The 17887-nt window shown below is 48.5% G+C and overlaps 1 protein-coding gene across 2 annotated transcripts in view; it reads left to right on the top strand.

Moving 5' to 3' along the window:
- SLIT3 (slit guidance ligand 3) overlaps positions 1–17887 on the top strand; it is a 592929-nt gene that overhangs the window by 456120 nt on the left and 118922 nt on the right. For both annotated transcript variants that reach the window (XM_025867066.2, XM_073890157.1), the window contains 2 exons: positions 3978–4049; positions 9967–10130. In XM_025867066.2, coding sequence (XP_025722851.1) covers positions 3978–4049; positions 9967–10130 — 236 coding nt within the window. The remainder of the gene's footprint in view (positions 1–3977; positions 4050–9966; positions 10131–17887) is intronic.

Genomic DNA, 17887 nt, shown 5'->3' on the forward strand with positions numbered 1-17887 from the left:
TATGTTCTGATTATGACAAAACAGAAGAGTGATTGCACAGTATATAGGTCACCCTTAGTCTCCATATAAATACAGTATAACAGGTTAAGAGTTTTACAAAAGAGAAATGGGAGGTAGGCAGACTGTCTTTAAATCTCATGGAGGGGGGATGGCTTTATTTCTGGTTTATACTGAAATGCCCATGTGGTTGCTTCTAATGGTGCAAAAGTGTGGGGGGGGGCAGAATAGTTCTGAAGTCTTATAGAATTAATTTGACCCTGAGCTTGATCTTGATACCTGATGGAAAATGCTGAATTGGGAGTATTTATTTGGGGAAAAACCTCCAGCCTGGGTGACTTGGGGTAAAGTGTATTTTCTCAAAGTATCTCCAGAGGAGCAGAGCAGTGAGGTTGAAGCTAGATTGTGGAACTGGCAGAACCCCTCCAGGAGATGGAGGTAAATAAAACAAGCTGATGAGTTCCCCACGGCTTAGTCTGGACCAGCCATCCAGTGGCGGGTCATCGTCAGACCCAACCGTTTATTTTCCTGTTGGTTAATTTCCAAGGAAGTTTATAGAACAAGAGACACTTGTGCAGTTCTTTCTAGCTTTGGGTGCCAGGGTGGACATGACAGAGAACATCCATGCTGGGGTAACAAACTGGCCCTGAAAACAGGAGGCAGTGGGTAAGCTGGTAGAAACTGGTGTAAAGAAAGAACGGTGATTCCTGAGTCCTCCAGGAGCTCATGAGCTACCCTGGGCGTCATAGCCTCATAGCGCTTGTCTGTAAGATGGGGGTAAGAATCCCCACCTCAGAGTTCTACAAATATCAGATGAGGTGCATGCGAAAGCATGTTGTAAACCATAAAAGACTAAAGAAACACAAGCTAAAATAACAGCTAAGTCCTCCTGCGTGTTGCATGCGAGCCAGGCTGTGTGCTCACAAGTGTGCTTTGTTTCAGGGCATGGTGGTTGATTGGATAAGGCCCCTCTCTCCAAAAAACAATGTCCACATCCTCATCCCAGGAACTTAGGAATATTACCTTTTATGACAAAAGGGACTTGGTAGATGTGACCAAGATAAAGATCCTGAGATGGGCAGGTTATCCTGGATTATCCAGTTAGGCTCTAAATGTCCTCATGAGGCCCCACATTACAGGGAGGTGGGTCACAGTGAACAGTGGGAGATGTGACCACAGAAGCGGGAGGTCGAAGTACTGCAGGAAGGGACCACAGGCTCCAGCAGCAAAGGACAATGAAACATTCTCCTGATGCCGCCAGAAGAGACATGGTCCCATGAACCCACGTTAGACTTCTGACCTCCAGACTGTGTGTTGCTTGAAGCCACAAAATTTTTAGTAATCTGTTATCGTAGCAGGAGACAACCAATCCGGGTGTCATTCCTGGAGTCGGGCTTGCTTCTTCCATGAAATGGAGGTGATCACAAAAGTGCCTGTCTCATAGGGTGTTTGCAGCAATTAAATGAGATGGTACAAGTAGAACCCTCAGCCCCAGTGCCTGCCTGGCACGCAGTAAGCTCTCAGCTAATGTGGCAGTTATTCGTATCATCGTATTAAATCGCCACTAAAGCTCTGAGATTGGTGCCAATATGATCTCCATGTTGAAGGGAGGAAACCTAATGAGATTAAGATAATTTACTCACGGTTGCATGGGCTATAAGCGGCAGAGCCAGAATCTGAACCCGGTCTCTGCCTTCTAGGCACATGCTCCCCAGCGCTGCTCCACCGTGGGGGGGTTATGACACCACCACCTCCATTGAAAGCCGGCTACTGAGGGGTGCAAGCACCAGATAGAGCACCGTACTCCATGCATGGGCACAAGCCACTGAGACTGGAACGCAAATAAATCGGGGTTTATCAGGGAAACAAAACCTGTAGCTGCCATGGAGATTGGCATCCAAGAGGTCACCAGCCCTCTGTCATCCCTGGGCTGGCCAGCCCTGCACAGCAAATCAGGAAAGTCTGAATACCGTGTTTAGTCATTTTGGTTCTGGAATAATTGCTATTATCGTAAATGTTTCAGAGCCCTCATTACAGCTCACATTTAAATATCAGTGTAGTAATACATGAATAAGTCATTGCTGCCGGACTCCTGCCGGATGCAGTTATGGCCGAGCCCTGCATATAACTGCACTGTGTATTCAGCTCAATTAGGGCTGGCTGTGAACTCAGCCTGATGTGACTGGGCAGGCATGCTTGGAAGGAAGCCTCTTCTCTGCAAAGGCTTCTTGCTCTTTGCCTTTGAGAGAGGAAGATGGTCAGATTGTTGTCTGGTAGTGAGGCAATGACCCTAGCAAGGTATCCCCAAAGTGTGGAGCCTAGAACTCTGGGACAGATAGGGAAACGAAGGCATCGTTTTGGCCCCAGAGGCATTCCTCATCCGATGGACGACTGGGGGTGCATAGTCCCCACACCCAGGAAGCTTCCTGCCGAGGAAGTGAAGGGGCAGATTCTTCAGCCTTGTCGGATGAGATATTCTGAAGGCTACCTGGGTGTGGGGAGATAGGATGGGTTAACACACACTTCTTAGAAAAGATAAGCCATACGACACAGAACAGCTACGTGGCTTCAACTTCATAAAATGCCAAGTGTCTGCGCACGGGAACATTGGTAAAGTACGGAGGAGGCAGAAGCAGTCCACACAGATATGGTCTGCGCATTCCTCTTTACCATCCCCTGTGCCTAAAATGGTTGGACGTGTGGTAAATATGGAAGGAGGGAGGGACAAGTTATTAGGTTCTATGTCTTTAGGTAAACAGATTTCCTTCTGGCCTTATTAGCCAAACAAATGCTAAGTAGGCCCTGGGGAATTGCAGGGATAGCCTAGGGCAAGGGAGAGGTGTAGTCACTGGACTCCTCCTGTTGTGGAGAATCTGTGCAGGCCCCTTGGGTGCAGTGGGTATGGGGGCCCCTGTGCTGGATGAAGCTGGATTTCCACTTTTATGGAGTTGGGGTTGGGGGAAACAGGAATGACCAGGAGAGGACTCCACCAGTGTCAGTAACATGGTAGGCTCCGTTACTGAGTATATACTGCACGCTAAGCCTTTTACCAGCCTGTGAGGTAGGTACCATTACCTGCCGCCTCCTGCCAATGAAGAACCTGTGGTTGAGAGATGCTGATAATTTGCCCAAGATCAAACAAATAGGGTATATAAGACTCAGTTTGAATCATACATGGACCAGGTCATGGGGCTGTAGTAATGCACAGGATAGAAAATGTTGGAGGGCATTTTAAGAGAAAGGTAATGTGTTTACCAAGAGCCAAGGACAAAAGAAGTCTGCTTAACCAGTGAAGGCTTCCAAAGAAAGGCTTCTTCCTTGGCCAGTGGGGGCCCATGGGAGGGTAAGAGGGGGTGAGCTAGAGTGAACATACTTCCAGAATAAACTGACCATGTAGCACCCTGTGTTAGGCAGTATGGGCAATGGGCAGAGCAGGGAAATTGGAACAAGATAGTGCTAGATTCAAATCCCGTCTCCCAAGCTCAGCAGCGAGGGGTCCCTGGGAGAATTCTGTCCCCTCTCCGGAGCTCCACTTCCCCATCTGTAGCACGAGGATAATGCCTACCTAGCAGGGACGTGTGTTACTAACCAAAATGACCCGTATCTGTTTTCTTCTCTCAAAAAATGAGGACGGTAATATATAACTGACACTGTGGTAGTTGGGAGAATTAGAGATGTCATAATGAGGCGCCCAGCACAAAGTAGGACTCCAGGAAGTAATATCATTACTGCAGGTGGGTCCGTGAGTACTGGGAAGGCAGCAGAGGGGATGAAAGAGCTGCCTGAAGAAAAGGAATCAGGGATTCTCCTACCATCTGGAGATCTGCCCCCTTGTCTCCAGCTGCCCCATAGCTACTGATTTATGATCCTTTTGGCAGTCACACCTATCCCTCCCCTCCTTCCAGAAACATCTTGGTGCTGCCCCACCCCCCCATGCTACTTCCTTGTTAACCATTTCCCTTTTCCCTCTACCTTCGCAGCACCCTCAACAACAACAACATTAGCCGTATCCTGGTCACGAGCTTCAACCACATGCCGAAGATTCGAACTCTGTAAGTAAAGGTCCCTGCTTCTGCCCCAGCTGTTCTCTGCCACGCTCAGGCCCGTGTGCCACGCTCTGACCTGCTTGTGAAACCTGTTGTGCTGGCTCTGCCCGTGGGTCCTAGAGCAAACCCTGCCTCCTTCCACCACTGACTGAGGTGCTGGTGAGCCACAAATGGGGAGAAGCTTCACAGGGCCATCCACGGTTCTCAACCCCCATTCCACAGTGGACAGACTCATTTCTCTTTAGCCTGGGATGGGGGAATTCGTCTTTGTGTGTTCCACCTTGATGGAAAAGTTTATTAGTGGTTCATTGTCACGGAGCATGGACAGCTGAGACATAATGACTCACTATTTCCTGAGCTGATGTCACCTGCCACTGGCAGTTCTATCATGGTGCCATGGTCATGTTTTCCTCTCTGTGTCCCGTGGCGGAGTGGGAGCCTTAGTCCCGCCTTCTCTCCATCTTCCCGGCCCACACCCAACACAGTCCCCTGCTCCCTTGATGATATTCTGATAAAATGCAGGAACTTGTTCTTGACCTTTAATTCTGGGGTAGGCTCCAGCCTTCCTTTTCTGTGTACTCAGAAAGCAAATCTCCCCGCAACACCCCATACCAAGAGCAGTCCCAGTGCCTTTATTACCTGGGGAGTTCCCCTCTCCTCTCAACCAGAAAGCCTTTTGTAAGTTTCTCTGCAAATGGACTCTGTTGGGCTTCCCAAAGGGGTTCATAGGAATGGTTTTCTTGTGTTGGTGGAACTTCATTGGTTTTTGCATTACAGTAGAAGTGGAGAGCCAGCCCCCAAGAGCTTTCAGCTAAACACACGTAGGGCCAAGGCAAAGGGACGGAATGCCTGCTGTGCCCTTTGTTAGCTCTGGGACCTCTGTTCCCTCCTCTGTAAATGGGGGTGCTGGGGACGACTGGATGAGACGAGATACGTGGAGGGCCTAGCGCAGAGCAGATGACAAATGATACTGTTACTATTATCATCACTCTATCCAGAAATCTGGACTGAAAGATCCAAGCAACCAGCTAATCAGTGGACCCTGAGCAACATGGAATCCACAGAGATTTAAAAGTCCTTAGAGCAGTGGTTCCCAAAGTTGGGTCCCTGGACCAGCAGCATCAGCATCATGGAATGAGATTAGACCCACAGAATCCAAATCTTTGGGGGTGGTGCCAGCCTTTGGGTTGTAACAAGCCCCCCAGGGGGATTCTGATGCTCATAACGTTTGAGAACCCCTGCATGAGTGAGAAAGTGACCTTACCCTGGGGGCAAGGAATGAAGCAAAGAGCAGTGAGGCACTGTATAAGGAAACAGCATGGAGCTCCCTGAGCCGACCTGAGTGTAAAGGCTGGCTCTGACTGCCACTTACTCTGGGCAAGTTTCTTCATCTGTCTGCCCTGCAAGGACAGTGAATTCATAAATGCTTGTCTCACAGCTGTGAGACTGAGGTAGGCTAACGGTACTGTCGTGGGGTGCACTCAACAAATACTAGTTACTATGAAGAAGAATCTGAGTCCAGGGTTCATCATTGCTCCCCATTTCTCCCTTCGATCCCTCATGTGATAGCATGATTTTCCACCAAGAAAATCTATCCTTTGCCTTCCCCCTTTGAAATGGGATGGTGCAGTAATGGAGTTTTAAGGAGAAACCATGGGGTCTTCAAAGACCTCTTCAAAGCCCACGGCAAGCCACAAATGAGCTGCAGAGAAGCATGCCCAGGGCTTCTGGCCAGGAAAGCTGAAAGCGAGCCTCCTAGGGCAGGGCCTGCATCTCCCCAGACGGGCTGGTTGAATAGAAGAAAAATGACCCTCACCTGCAGAAACCCGCAGTCCAGTTCCTGTGGCTGCCCCTCTGTGATTCCGGCTTCCCCTCTTGCTGTTCTCCATCTAGGAGCTGCAATAACAGAAGCTGGGCTGGGTCCATGGGATGGGGCCCCGGGGGAGAGCGGGGTCTGGCTCTCAGGTGCCTTGTTTGGCTGCCTCGGGTGAGAAGGGAGGGTGGAAGAGTTTCTTCTCCTCATTTCTGTTGTCATCCTTCCCTGTGGTCCGGAACACTCAGCTGATGAGCTCGGATCAATCAGTCAATCTTGTCTGTTCTCTTTGCTCCGTCCTGCTGCCACTTTCTCTTTAGCTTAATTTCAGAGACGGCTCTGTACAGAACTCCCCAGAGACTTGCACTGACTAATCCCCCTTCGCTGTAATTAAAGTGGGGGTGGGGGAGACGGTTTGTGGGGAAGGGGGGAAGAGGAGAGAGGAAGGAAGTCATAAATGGGATTTCTAAAGGAAAGCTTTTATATTTAATTCAGAAAGCCACATTTTATAGAAAATGAACACTGACCCTCTCTAAAAGGATTTGCTGGAAATTTAATTTAGCGCCTGTGGCTAAAAGGCACCTTCTACAAATTGGCATTTGTATTCATTCACCTTATCTTCTGTGAAGGTGGTTTTGCCAACATGGAATATGGTGTTTACAGCAGCGAAAGATTGTGGAAATACATGCAGGAACCACCTAGGCACCTTGATGCCTTGGTGTCTAAGTAAGAAGCGGTACCCTGGTACAGGGAGGGCTGTGGGTTGGGAGGAGACAGAAGCATGGGGCTATTCTCCTTGCGACAGTAATAAGCAGAGACATTACTTTGATGGCTAACAGTGTGCAGGGCCTTGTGCTAAGCACTTCTCATGAATCGTTTCAGTCCCCACACAGCCCTGGGAAGGGGGCGCCATTAATAGTCCCCATTTTATAGATCATAACACTGAGGCCCCGAGTTAAATCACTGCCCAAAGTCAGAGTCGGAAAAGCACAGAGCCAAAGTCAGATTTGCGCAATTTGACGTCAGAGCCTGAGCTCCTTCCCTTCAGCAGAAACAAAAGCAGAAGAGCCGAGGAAGGGGAAATCAGAGCAGCCCCATGGCTGAGGGGCCACTGGAGGCCACCTTCGCCCAGATCATTGCCATCCCAATTCACCAAAATTATGAAAAGTAAATAAAATAATTTTTCTTTGCGTAGAAACACCTATACACAAACAATGAATCATGGAACACTACATCAAAAACTAATGATATATGGTATGGGGACTAACATAAAAAATAATAATAGTAATTTTTCTTCTCACTCACAGAGATTAGGAATACTCCTGGCAGTGCCCAGGCTCACATTTTCTGATCAATGTGATTATTTTCCTTTCATTATTAGTATTTGGGACGATACTGCTCAGTTTGATCTCCCAAACATGATATGAAAGGCTGGTGCTTGGAAGAGTCTGCCCAGCTCAACTCTGCCAGCACTTCTGGTGGCTAAAATTCCAAGGGGGGGGAGCGGCGCGGGTAGGAGGATCTGAGCCCATCCACTGCCCTGGGCTTTTGACAAGAGCCTTCAGGTGGCTTCCAAGTCAGTTTTGGTCACCTCTTTCCCATGGTCCCACTTGGAAGGAGAGAAATCCCCCACAAAGGCAGACAAAAGGTTAGGAACCATCCATAGGAAGGTAAGGAAGAAAGGTAGCTTGGGGCTGGCTGGCAGAGATTGAGAAAGAACCAACCTAATGTAATCTTCCAAAAGGAAAACCTCCAACAGTTTCATTCTCCCAGAAATTAATCCACTTAATAAGGATCTGACTTACCTAAACCTCACTTTTGTCATTCCACTGATCTCTTACCCCTGATTGGAACGGATGGGAATTTGTCGACATTGATCTACCTTGTGGGCACATGCTCAGCGCTTCATAGGAATCCCTGTTTACTCAGCTTCCATACGTCACTGCCAGAGAAGGCAGCCGCCTTTCCTCATCGAAGCCAGACTCTCATTAGAAGGCTCTGACCCTCCTGGCACACAGAAGTACCCCAGCACCTCAGCCTGTGTTGCCACTGCAACCTGCCTCTGCTCCACCTTGTCACAAAGACTGTCGCTTGTCACTGTCGCCATTTTCCTAGGCAGCCTTTACACCCAAGGGTCTTCCTGGCCACAGAACCAACACCCCATCCTTCTCTCTCTCTCTCCCTCCCTCCCCTTCCTCTCTTTCTCTCCCTCCACCTTCTCTCTTCCTCCTGTCTGTCTGTCTGTCTCTTTCTCTCCAGCTCACTGATAGGTCAGGAAACAGATCATTTTCACTCATGCTGAAATTTCCCAAGAAGGCCCAGGATAGAAAAGGAATTCCCTCATCTCCTTCACGTCCTTCCTCTAATCTAGGAGTGTGCCCCCCTACGCTTTCCTGCCTGCAGCACCTCTTTCTGAAGTGCCAGATGAAGAGGAAGCAGCATAGGAGTCTGAGCTTTGAAACTCAAAGGGGAGAATTGCTTGGGGCCCATTACAGGCACAGTATCTTGGGCCTAGGAGCCTATGAAAATGTGTTCAACTTTAAAGTATTGACTCTGAAATCCAAAAGAACATCACAACATCAAAATTAATCATTTGGAAACAAAATCATAAAAATCTCAAACTTTTTTTAGCAGAAAAAAAAATTACCTCCTACACGGGTGTGGGCTCATTTAGTTGGTCAGATATGATTGGATCTGGGACCTCCTGAGGCTATCGAGGCCCCCAGTGGCCCTGGCCTGCCCAAGCTTTGCACCCACGCCATGGCAGGAAGGCTCTGCCGGCACGCCCCTCAAGTTAGCTGCTCGTGGCCGATGCTGAGCAATGCTGACTTTATACTCAGTGGAGTGTGGTCAGGAGCCCTTCAACGCTCTCCCTTTCAGGCATGGAGGTAGCCCAAGCCACTGCTTCAGGCCCCCACTCAGCATTAACCAACTTGACACCAAGTCCTTGAAAGTCCCAAGATACCGCTGACTGATTAGCATGTCCACGATTGGGCATTTGAAATTTGCATCAGAAACCCAAGTGTGTGATAAGCTGATGTGACTACAACTTATCAACCACCACTTCCAATGAGCTAGGGTTGTGGGGAATGTGGAAGCCCCTGATAAAGAAACCTTGGGGAAGAACCTGTAGAAGCCCCTAGATATCCTTAGGTTGCCCCCCGCCCCCCATTAATGGAAAGTATTCTTAGTTTGCCCCTCAATTAATGGAAAGTAAATTCTAGTCATTTAACCAGATGGGATTCCTTTCAGAAGTAGAACATGCAGATCCCTCTAGCAACTCTTAATCACTCAGAGGCAAGAAACTGATCTGGAATCACAGCTACTGGAGGGGAAAGGCCGAAGAGTCCCGGAACTGGTTAGGGGTCTTTCCAGGGGCACCTGAACCAAAATAGTAAATACACCTGGTGGAATTTAACGTGGGAAGAAGAGAAGGGCTGTGGAGACATTGCCGTGAGCTCCAGGAGTCTGGAACGGGCAGCTCCTTATTTAAAGGGGGGTGGGTGGAGAAAAGATGCATCCTTCAAAAGGGAACCTTCCCTGCATGCCCTGCTCCCTGGGCTAGTGCATACAAGCTCCCCTGCATTCCCTATAGGGGTTCATTCACTGTAGGGAGGAAATGAAGGAGAAAGAGTGAAGGCAATGGCAGGTCTTGGCCACAGTCTAGACTGAGGCACTGAGATTGAGGAGCTGTTTCAAGCCATCTGGAGCCCAAGCTTACTATAGTACTGAAATTTGCAACCAAGTCACCTCTTTGGAAGTTTGACTCACGTCCGAACCATCTTTAATGATGTCACTCTCCTCCTCCTACATGCTGAGGCTTTCTTGAGTGGGGGAGGGGGGAAAAAGAGTGGCATTACTATTAAGAAATGGGGACTTGCTCAGAACGCCGGAGGCATCCGTCGAATGTGCCCTGCATGTGAAGATAACAGTCGTTTGTGGTTTGGCAATAAAAGGGCTGAGGCTCCCGTGGTAACTCACGAATACAGAGGGAAATGCTTCCCTGGGCTCCTGAGGATTATCACGTTGGGCAAAGGGGCACAGAGGTTTGGCCTGCTCTGTTCACTCCATGCTATGACAGCATCTTACCTCTGTCCCTCGCTCTCCCAGGCGCCTGCACTCCAACCACCTGTACTGTGACTGCCACCTGGCCTGGCTGTCAGATTGGCTACGACAGCGGCGGACTATTGGCCAGTTCACACTCTGCATGGCTCCTGTGCACCTGAGGGGCTTCAACGTGGCAGATGTGCAGAAGAAGGAGTACGTATGCCCAGGTGAGCCTGCCCGGCCCCTCTCTCGTCTCTACTGTGACTCACCCACCGCCGAACCCTCCCCGACATCACTCAGCCCAGAGCTGGGCATGGAATCTCCTACGTTCCCCAGCACTCCATAGTCACTTGGACTCTGGGGTGCCCCGAAGGGTTTCTGAGAAAGAAGCTCTTGTCATCTAGCAAAGGAAACTGCTCAAGGAAGTAATGAATCCCTTTCTGTTAAGCTTCATCATCCATCGATGCTAAGAAACTTAACGTGTGTTAAGTACATTGTTTAGCACTTCCTACACACATGCCTATTGTCTAATTGCTCATAGAAGTTGAGAGACAAGTTAATGGAGGTGGTGGGGTCAGCCTGCTTGGCTGGAAACCCTCACTGTGCCCCTTAGCAGTGTGTGACTTTGGCAAGTTACCACATGTCTGCAAAATGGAAAAATCATAGTACATAACCCTAGGGATGGGTGGGAGGTTTAAATGAAATAATGCATAGAAAGCACTTAGCATAATACACAGCACTTGATAAGAGCTAATAAGTGGAGCTTAATTATTATAGTTTAGTGGGCCCACAAAATGTGCTGAGCAAACATAAGAGTTTGATCTGTGGGTAATTGAAGTGTAATAGAAGCACAGATTGTCCATGTAGTAACAGAAAACAGAACTGTGCACAGAACGGAAGGCAACGCAGACCTCCAGGGATGGGAGGTGGCTGAGGGACCCGAGAAGATTCTCCCAGAGGATGTAGTGGCTTTTAAACCCAGTCCTCAGTTCCAAGCGTGCTTATTTGTTTTTACTTTTCATTGACACCCTCTACTCCCACCAACTCCCTCTTTCTGGTGGCAAAGTAGAGCTAATCCCTGAATTTCCTCAAAAACAGAAAGTTTTCAGTTGTGGAGTTTCTCACAGAAGCATCCCTGATTTCCAGGAACCCAGTCCCAGAACAGGGGCCCAGTGGCCTCTCAAGGCTGATCTTAGGGGGTCGGCCTGCTGGAAGGAGGGAGGATAGGGAGCTCAGCCCTGGGGTGGGTGGGGAGGGACTGCACGCCTCACATTTCTTGACCATTGCTGTTTTCAGAATTGAAGGCAGCCTGAGCCCCCACGTGTGCTGCAGGGCCCCAACCCAGCCATCAGGGCAAACCAGCCCCCTTCTGCTCTTAGGCAGCATTGGCAATATGGAAGATTTTTTTTTTTTTTAATTCAACTTCATCTCGCTCCCTACCCCCTCTCTTGTCATGTTACTACTTCATCAAGTTATTTATTATCCAAAAACATTTTAACATGTCTCAGAGCAGTACCTTAATAATTTCATATAGACGCCCACTTAGAAATCACTTCCCGTCAAACACATATAATAAAACCGTTTATCACACAGGCACCCAACACACATATACTGACTATAATTGCAGTAATTATTAGGCAAAGAGTACAATATCGGCATAAGTGCCAGTGAAAGAAATAATTATAGAGTGCAGGAGTCATCCAAGAGCTAGTGAGAAAAACTAATTAGAGAGAATGTTAAAACACATCATTATAGGTGGGTGCCAGGCTTAATGCTCTGCGCGAACACACATACCACTTCGTCAGGAAAGCACCTTCCCGTCAAAGGAGCAGCAACTTGCTTACCCAGTCCCAGTCAGGATCCAAACCCCAGGGAGTGAGGCTGACCCTCCTAGGTCTTGGACATGCTCGTGCCCCAAATCTCCCTGCTTTGAAAAGGCTAGATCTAGCAGGCGGGTTATCAGTTAAACAGGAGAGGAGCATCCCTATCACCTCCCCTGTTTAAATCAATTAAGCCCAGGGCTTGCGGTGATCCCTCATGCTTTGTAATACGAAGCCAGGTGTTTTCTGAGGACATAGGAATCTGGCCCACAGACTCCGGACATGAATGTGCTATTAATCTGCGCCCCCACACCAAGTAGTAGAAATTTAAGAGAGTGGCATATGGGAACCCCTCTGCAGAAGGGATTCTTTGATGCTGTCCAGGCTTTCATGGGTTAAAAACAGAACACTGTGCAGGGGCTTGCCTTCTGCAAAAGTCTAAGTCAGATATAATGGTTGTCTGAAGTGAATATCCCTGATGAAGGAAGCACCACCATCTTAGTGGGGTGCAGGAGGAGCACCCCCTCCAGAAGGTTCGACCTCTTTAATAACTGTTAAAGGCAGTTCGTGAGGCTGTGTTAAAGGGATGCCACAGGAAGCAGTGTGGAGCAAGACTCTGCGTGTGCACACTCAGGAGGTCAACGAGGAGGGCTCTTTTAACGCACTGACCATTTCCCCCCCCCCCCCCAGCACCCTACCATGCAGGGTACAGGCTCCACTCATGGCAGAACCCACAAGGCATCTGCGTGAGGCAGTTTGGTATGAATCTGATCCCATTGGTTGTAAACTGCAAAACCATCAGTGTTCCTTGTTCAAGCTCTTCCACCAGTAACTCACCAGAGGAGGACTTCCGTCGAGAAAGGCAGGAATAAGAACATATCTGTAAAGATAGAGGTCATCTGCTCAGGAGAAAAAAAGACATGGGGTATCAATTAAGCCGTCCCTGCGTGTAGCTTCATCACCAGTGGCCCCTGGCAGGGAAGCATCAGAAAACCTCCCTGGGCCCTTAAACCATATCAAAAAATTCACTAAACAGATGACTCCAGAGACAGGAAAGAGCTTTATCTCACTCAGCCTGGGAGGGCCCTGCCTGTTCAGGTCTCTGCTATCTCCCTGTGAATTAAATCCAGCCGACTGGAGCCAGGCCTCTTTTCCCCAGAAGCCCTGGCTGTGGGCGCCTGATCACTCCAGCTAACCCAGAAATTTGCTAGCGGCGTACTTTGACAAAGTTCATCTCCTCTGTCAACTTACCCTTTCAATCGAAGGTATTTATTTTCTTCCTCTAAGGAGACACCAGGGAATTTTTCGAAGGGTGGGAGACTATATTTTATTTTTTATTAACGTTTTTTTACGGTATACAACTGGAATGCTTGGTTTCCTTCAGCTACTGCTGTGAGGATTCCTCTGTGAACCTTTCTTGTTTTTAAGAGGAGGGTCAGGGCCCTCGGACTAGAAGAGTCTGTGGTCCCTGCCACTTGTTGCCTGAACCGGACTGGGACTAAATTGAGCTCATGATAACAGACCAGGGCAAAGGTTCTATTTTGGCCGTTACTCGACTCATATGAGTTGCAAGTTTTGTTTCTTTTCCCCATCCTTACGTAAAGGGTTTATGTTGGGGTTTAAGCTCTAGGATTTACCTTCCATGCATCAATTTTCTGGTGCCTTAATCTGAAAAAGTTTCTATTAGTCAACAATTTGTAATTCAAGGGTATTAGTTAAATATTTGACCTCTTGAGTCAATTATCTCTTTCCTTTAAACATCTTTGTATTCATTGGTTTGTCCACCTATTTCATACCTACCTGCCCATAGCCTTTTAGCGTGAGATACTCTTTCCTGAAGATCAATCTTGTCTTCTAGTATGAAGGGCTCATGTCAGACATTTTTCAGGTGCCCCAATGCCTAGAACAATAGTTGCTCCTAAAAGCCTCTCAAGAAACCCTTCCTCATTTATTATTAAAAATGAAATAGGCATATCTCCCTGGAAACAAGAAACTTTCCCCTTCTTGTTCTTTTTTTTTTTTTTTTTAATTTGGGACTAGTTACTGAGTATAAAGATAATTAAGGTAAGCCATGACTAGCCGCCCATCTCCTTAGGAGGTTTTAATTAAAACACCATAATTGGACATTGCAAGAATGAGATTATTAGGTTTATTTAGCCATTCCTAAAATTATCATGCCTCTGGTATTTAAATCACGTTCATTTATATTCTCATCATAATTGCTCAAGCCCCATTGTCATGGCAGTCTGTTGTTGGCTTTTGAAAGGCCAGAGGCCAACAGGGATGCTTAATTTGAATGCTGGAATTAATTTATTTCCACATTCTCATAAGACCGTTGGATTTTTCAATTCTGTGTACTCTGCTGGGTGGAAGTCCCTTTAAAGACGGAAAGAAATAAACAGCTCTAACAAGAGTGTCCCCCCATCTCCAGCGTAGCTTATACAGTCTGTGCCTTGGCCCCTGAGCCTCCTCAGATTCCCAGGGCCTGGTGGTTTTCAATGTCACAGCAATAAAGAGAGGCATTTGGGGTGTCTTTTTGGTAGAGGAGATGGTACAAAGAGCGCTGGACCAAATTTTAGAACTTTGTTGTTCACTAGCTCCGTGATCTTGAACCCTTTGCTTGACCTCCCTATTCTCCCCTTTCCTCATCGGTATAATGGAAATAATAATAATAATAGAACCTACGTCACAGGGTTTTGTGAGAACCAAGTGAGATTACGCATGCAAAGCACTTGATGCGGTATTGGGCACATAGGAAGTATTCTATAAGCGTTAGCTGCTGTTATGAGAATGACATCATTCTCAGTTTGGCCACCACTGTGTCCCTGGGCAAGTACTCTCCCTCCAAGGGATGGTTTTCTCACCATCTCCATGACCCTTTTTAGGTCTGAAGTTTGATGACCTTTGCCCCATTCATTTGGGCACACGAGTTAGGACTGTCCACTTTTGGCATGATGCCGAATAGAAGAAAAAAGTTGAGGAGGGAGCCGGGCAGGAGCCAGTCTCCCCAGTCATCCCTCCTCCTCCTCTCTCAGACTGGAGGGGGTGTGGTGCAGTCAGCAGAGAAAGGATGACGTGATCTCTGTCTGTGCCAGCCATCACAGGCACTTCCCCATGACAGGGCTAGCTGGGGGCGCATTCCTGCCCTCGTGCTCATTGCGGGCCACTGCTCTGGCTGGAAATCAGCACCCTGATGCCCAGGGAGGATCGGGGAAGGGCCAGCACCTTGGTTGCCCCACGTTCTGCCCTGCCCTCCCTCAAGACATCAGGCCACAGTCCGAGGAGTCAGGAGAACCACAAGGCGGGACATCTCTGCTCCCTTGTGTGGCACAGAGGTGGCTCTGGTTCCAAATAGAAATTCTTGAGCTGAAGTAGTGATTCAAAAAGGGGAGACAGGCCCCGAGGGCAGACAAGTACTTGGCCCACATCCCCGTCTCCCTGTTCTGGATGATAACTTCCTTTCACCTCAGGGCAGCAACATTTTCGTCCCGCTGAAAGAGTTCCCAGGGCGGATAGCTTGGGCACCCATTTAAAAACAAAGAGCGAGTCCCCATGCACTCCAAGTTCATCACGACACATCTCCGAACAGGGATTACAGGGGTTCTGTGTGCTAGTGAATCACTACACTCTGACTGAAGCTGCTTTCTTTGCCAAGAAGAGGAGGAGGTGGTAGCGGCAGGCAGGCTTGCTTGGGGACAGTGAACATTCATGGGCCCCATGGGCACATGTTCCTACAACAGGAGCACACACATGCCCGTAGGCAGACACAGGGCCCAGATCGTCTCCTCCCTTCAAAGATGGGTGGAGACTCTTTCCACCCCGATCAAAACACTCTGTTCCCATTCCTCCCTGCTTCTCAAGCTTGTACAGTACTCCTAGAATTTCCTGGGTAGAAAGGTGGGTGTTTCCCCCCTCTGTCCCCCTTGGAAATCCACTGTCACCTGCACCACCCCCATCACTCTCAATATACGTGGACAGGAAAGGCTGGGAGGGAGGGATTTGCTGACAGAGCTAAGCGGAGTGCCTAGGTCACCCTTACCTGTGCAGGTGAGCGAGGCTCAGAGAGAGCCCCAGGGGACTGGGTGGATGGCCTTTGCTGGCATTGAGCTGTTGGCAGAAAGACCTGAGCTTCAGGCATGAAAGTCCCATCCGCCCAGTAGCCACACTGTCCCTCCACACTATGGCTGATCCTATCAACCAGAGCCCAGGGCCCTCAGAACTCAGGGGGCCTCCCCTCAGGGCCCTTCTAGAAGGATTGCCCCTCCCCCCCATAGCTTGGTCACATTCAGCCCCCACTCTGCCAGGCTTCTAGAACAGTTTCATTCATGTATTCATCCTTTCACTCACCCAAGATATATTTACTGTGTTCATGTTTTGTGTTTCAGCCCTATTTTCGGCACTGGGGATGTAACAGGACATAAGACAGAACAGGTCACTGCCCTTGTAGAATTTACATGCTAGTCACAGTCTGTCCAAAGACAAAAAGCCAAGGAGAGGGACTTCTGCCATCACAGCACTCACAGGCTCAAAGGGAAGTGGGCTCAGTCCATCGGGCATTGATCGGAGGGGAACGTTTCCAGGGAAAATGAACCCATCTTTCAACTGCATCTTAAACCTGAAGTGTTTTGTTTCAGCAAGAGGATAACACCCTCACCATGTGTGAATGCCTGGCTGGGGAGCCGCCAGCCCAGGATGCTGACAGAGGCTATAATTACCTTTGTTTCTCTCTGCGTAATTAAAGGTGTTGTTAGTGACCTGGTTACGGAATCTTTCTCAAAGGCTCTTTTTTATCTAGATAACATCCCTTGAAATGTAGCACATGCTGCTTACAGACCGAGAGCCACCCTCTGAAAGACCCAGCTCAACCCCAGAGGGATTCAAGACTACAACCTGGGTCTGGTTTAAACTGATTTAATTTCAGCGTAGATGTCAAAAGTGGCATTTTGGGAAAAACTCCATTGCAGAACTTCTTATTGCCCACATGAGCCCTTGACTGTAATGTTTTTCTCCCCCACTTCCCTTTCTGGTACACCCCAACTGAGTAATATTTTGACAGATTTAAAGGACAGCCGTCGGATACCCTCTGTCTTAGTGGATGGAAATACAGGAGCAAGGCTTCAGCCTTCCATGTAGCCCCTGACATTGCCCAAACTCCAGGAAGGTGCCCAGGGTGTGACAATTCGCCCTGACTTTGTTAGGTGCCCTTTGCCCCCGGATGTGAAGGGCCAGGCCTGGCATTTTTCTCTGGGGAGCATGATCTGCACTTCAAAAGCCCTGATATCTGAAGCCCTGCCACTCCCAGCCTCTCTTGCGTGTCGGGGGCGGGGGTGGGGGGGTGGGGAGCTCTTCCCACAGTAGATCCTCTTGACCGCCTGCAGCAAGGTGGAGCGGAGGACAGACAGTTGGGTGTCTTACTCGTTCTGCCTCCCTTCCTCTGAAGACCAGGAGTCATGAAGCTTTCCATCCAGAAAGGACTTCAGAAGTGATGCAGTCCAAACTCCTTATTCACTGAGATGGTAGCAGAATAGCTCAGAGGAGTATTAGTGGCAGAGCGAGACTCGTTAATAGTAGTGATAACAACAACTAACATTTCTAAGCTCTGACTTTGCGCCATGCATTCTTCTAAATACTTGGCATGCATTCACTTCCTTTGCCTTCACAACAAAACCATGCTATGAAATAAGTATTGTCATCGTCCCCCATTTCACAGATGGGGAAAACTGAGGCATGGGGCTATAAGGATGAAATAACAGAACCAGGATTCAAATTGAGGCAATGGGACTCCACAGCCGCAGGACTCTCATTCCTGATCTGCGGCTTTCATAGGCTGATTCGTAGGCTGGGATTGCCATTTCCTCAGAAATGGAAAACTTTCCCAGTTTGGAACAAAGTGGGTATCCCTTCTCTCAGAGAAGGTTCCAGTTGGGGACTTTGGTGTAAGTCATCATCTCTCTGGCATTTTTCATGGTCTCCATGAGATATGCTGGTGCAACACTGGAGAGTTTGAAGTCCTTGTGCCCTAGACAAGAATATTTTCTCAAATGTCCCAGCTAGGAGGATATTTTTAAATATTTGATGTGTGTGTGTGGGGGGGTGGGGGGCAGAGAGAGAGAGAGAGAGAGAGAGAGAGAGAGAGAGAGGAGGTGAGGCCAAGGGAAATAAGA

The sequence above is a fragment of the Callorhinus ursinus genome, unplaced genomic scaffold, assembly GCF_003265705.2.
Source record: "Callorhinus ursinus isolate GAN/ISIS: 27379988/994484 unplaced genomic scaffold, GSC_fseal_2.0 scaffold3, whole genome shotgun sequence".
Lineage (NCBI taxonomy): Eukaryota > Metazoa > Chordata > Mammalia > Carnivora > Otariidae > Callorhinus > Callorhinus ursinus.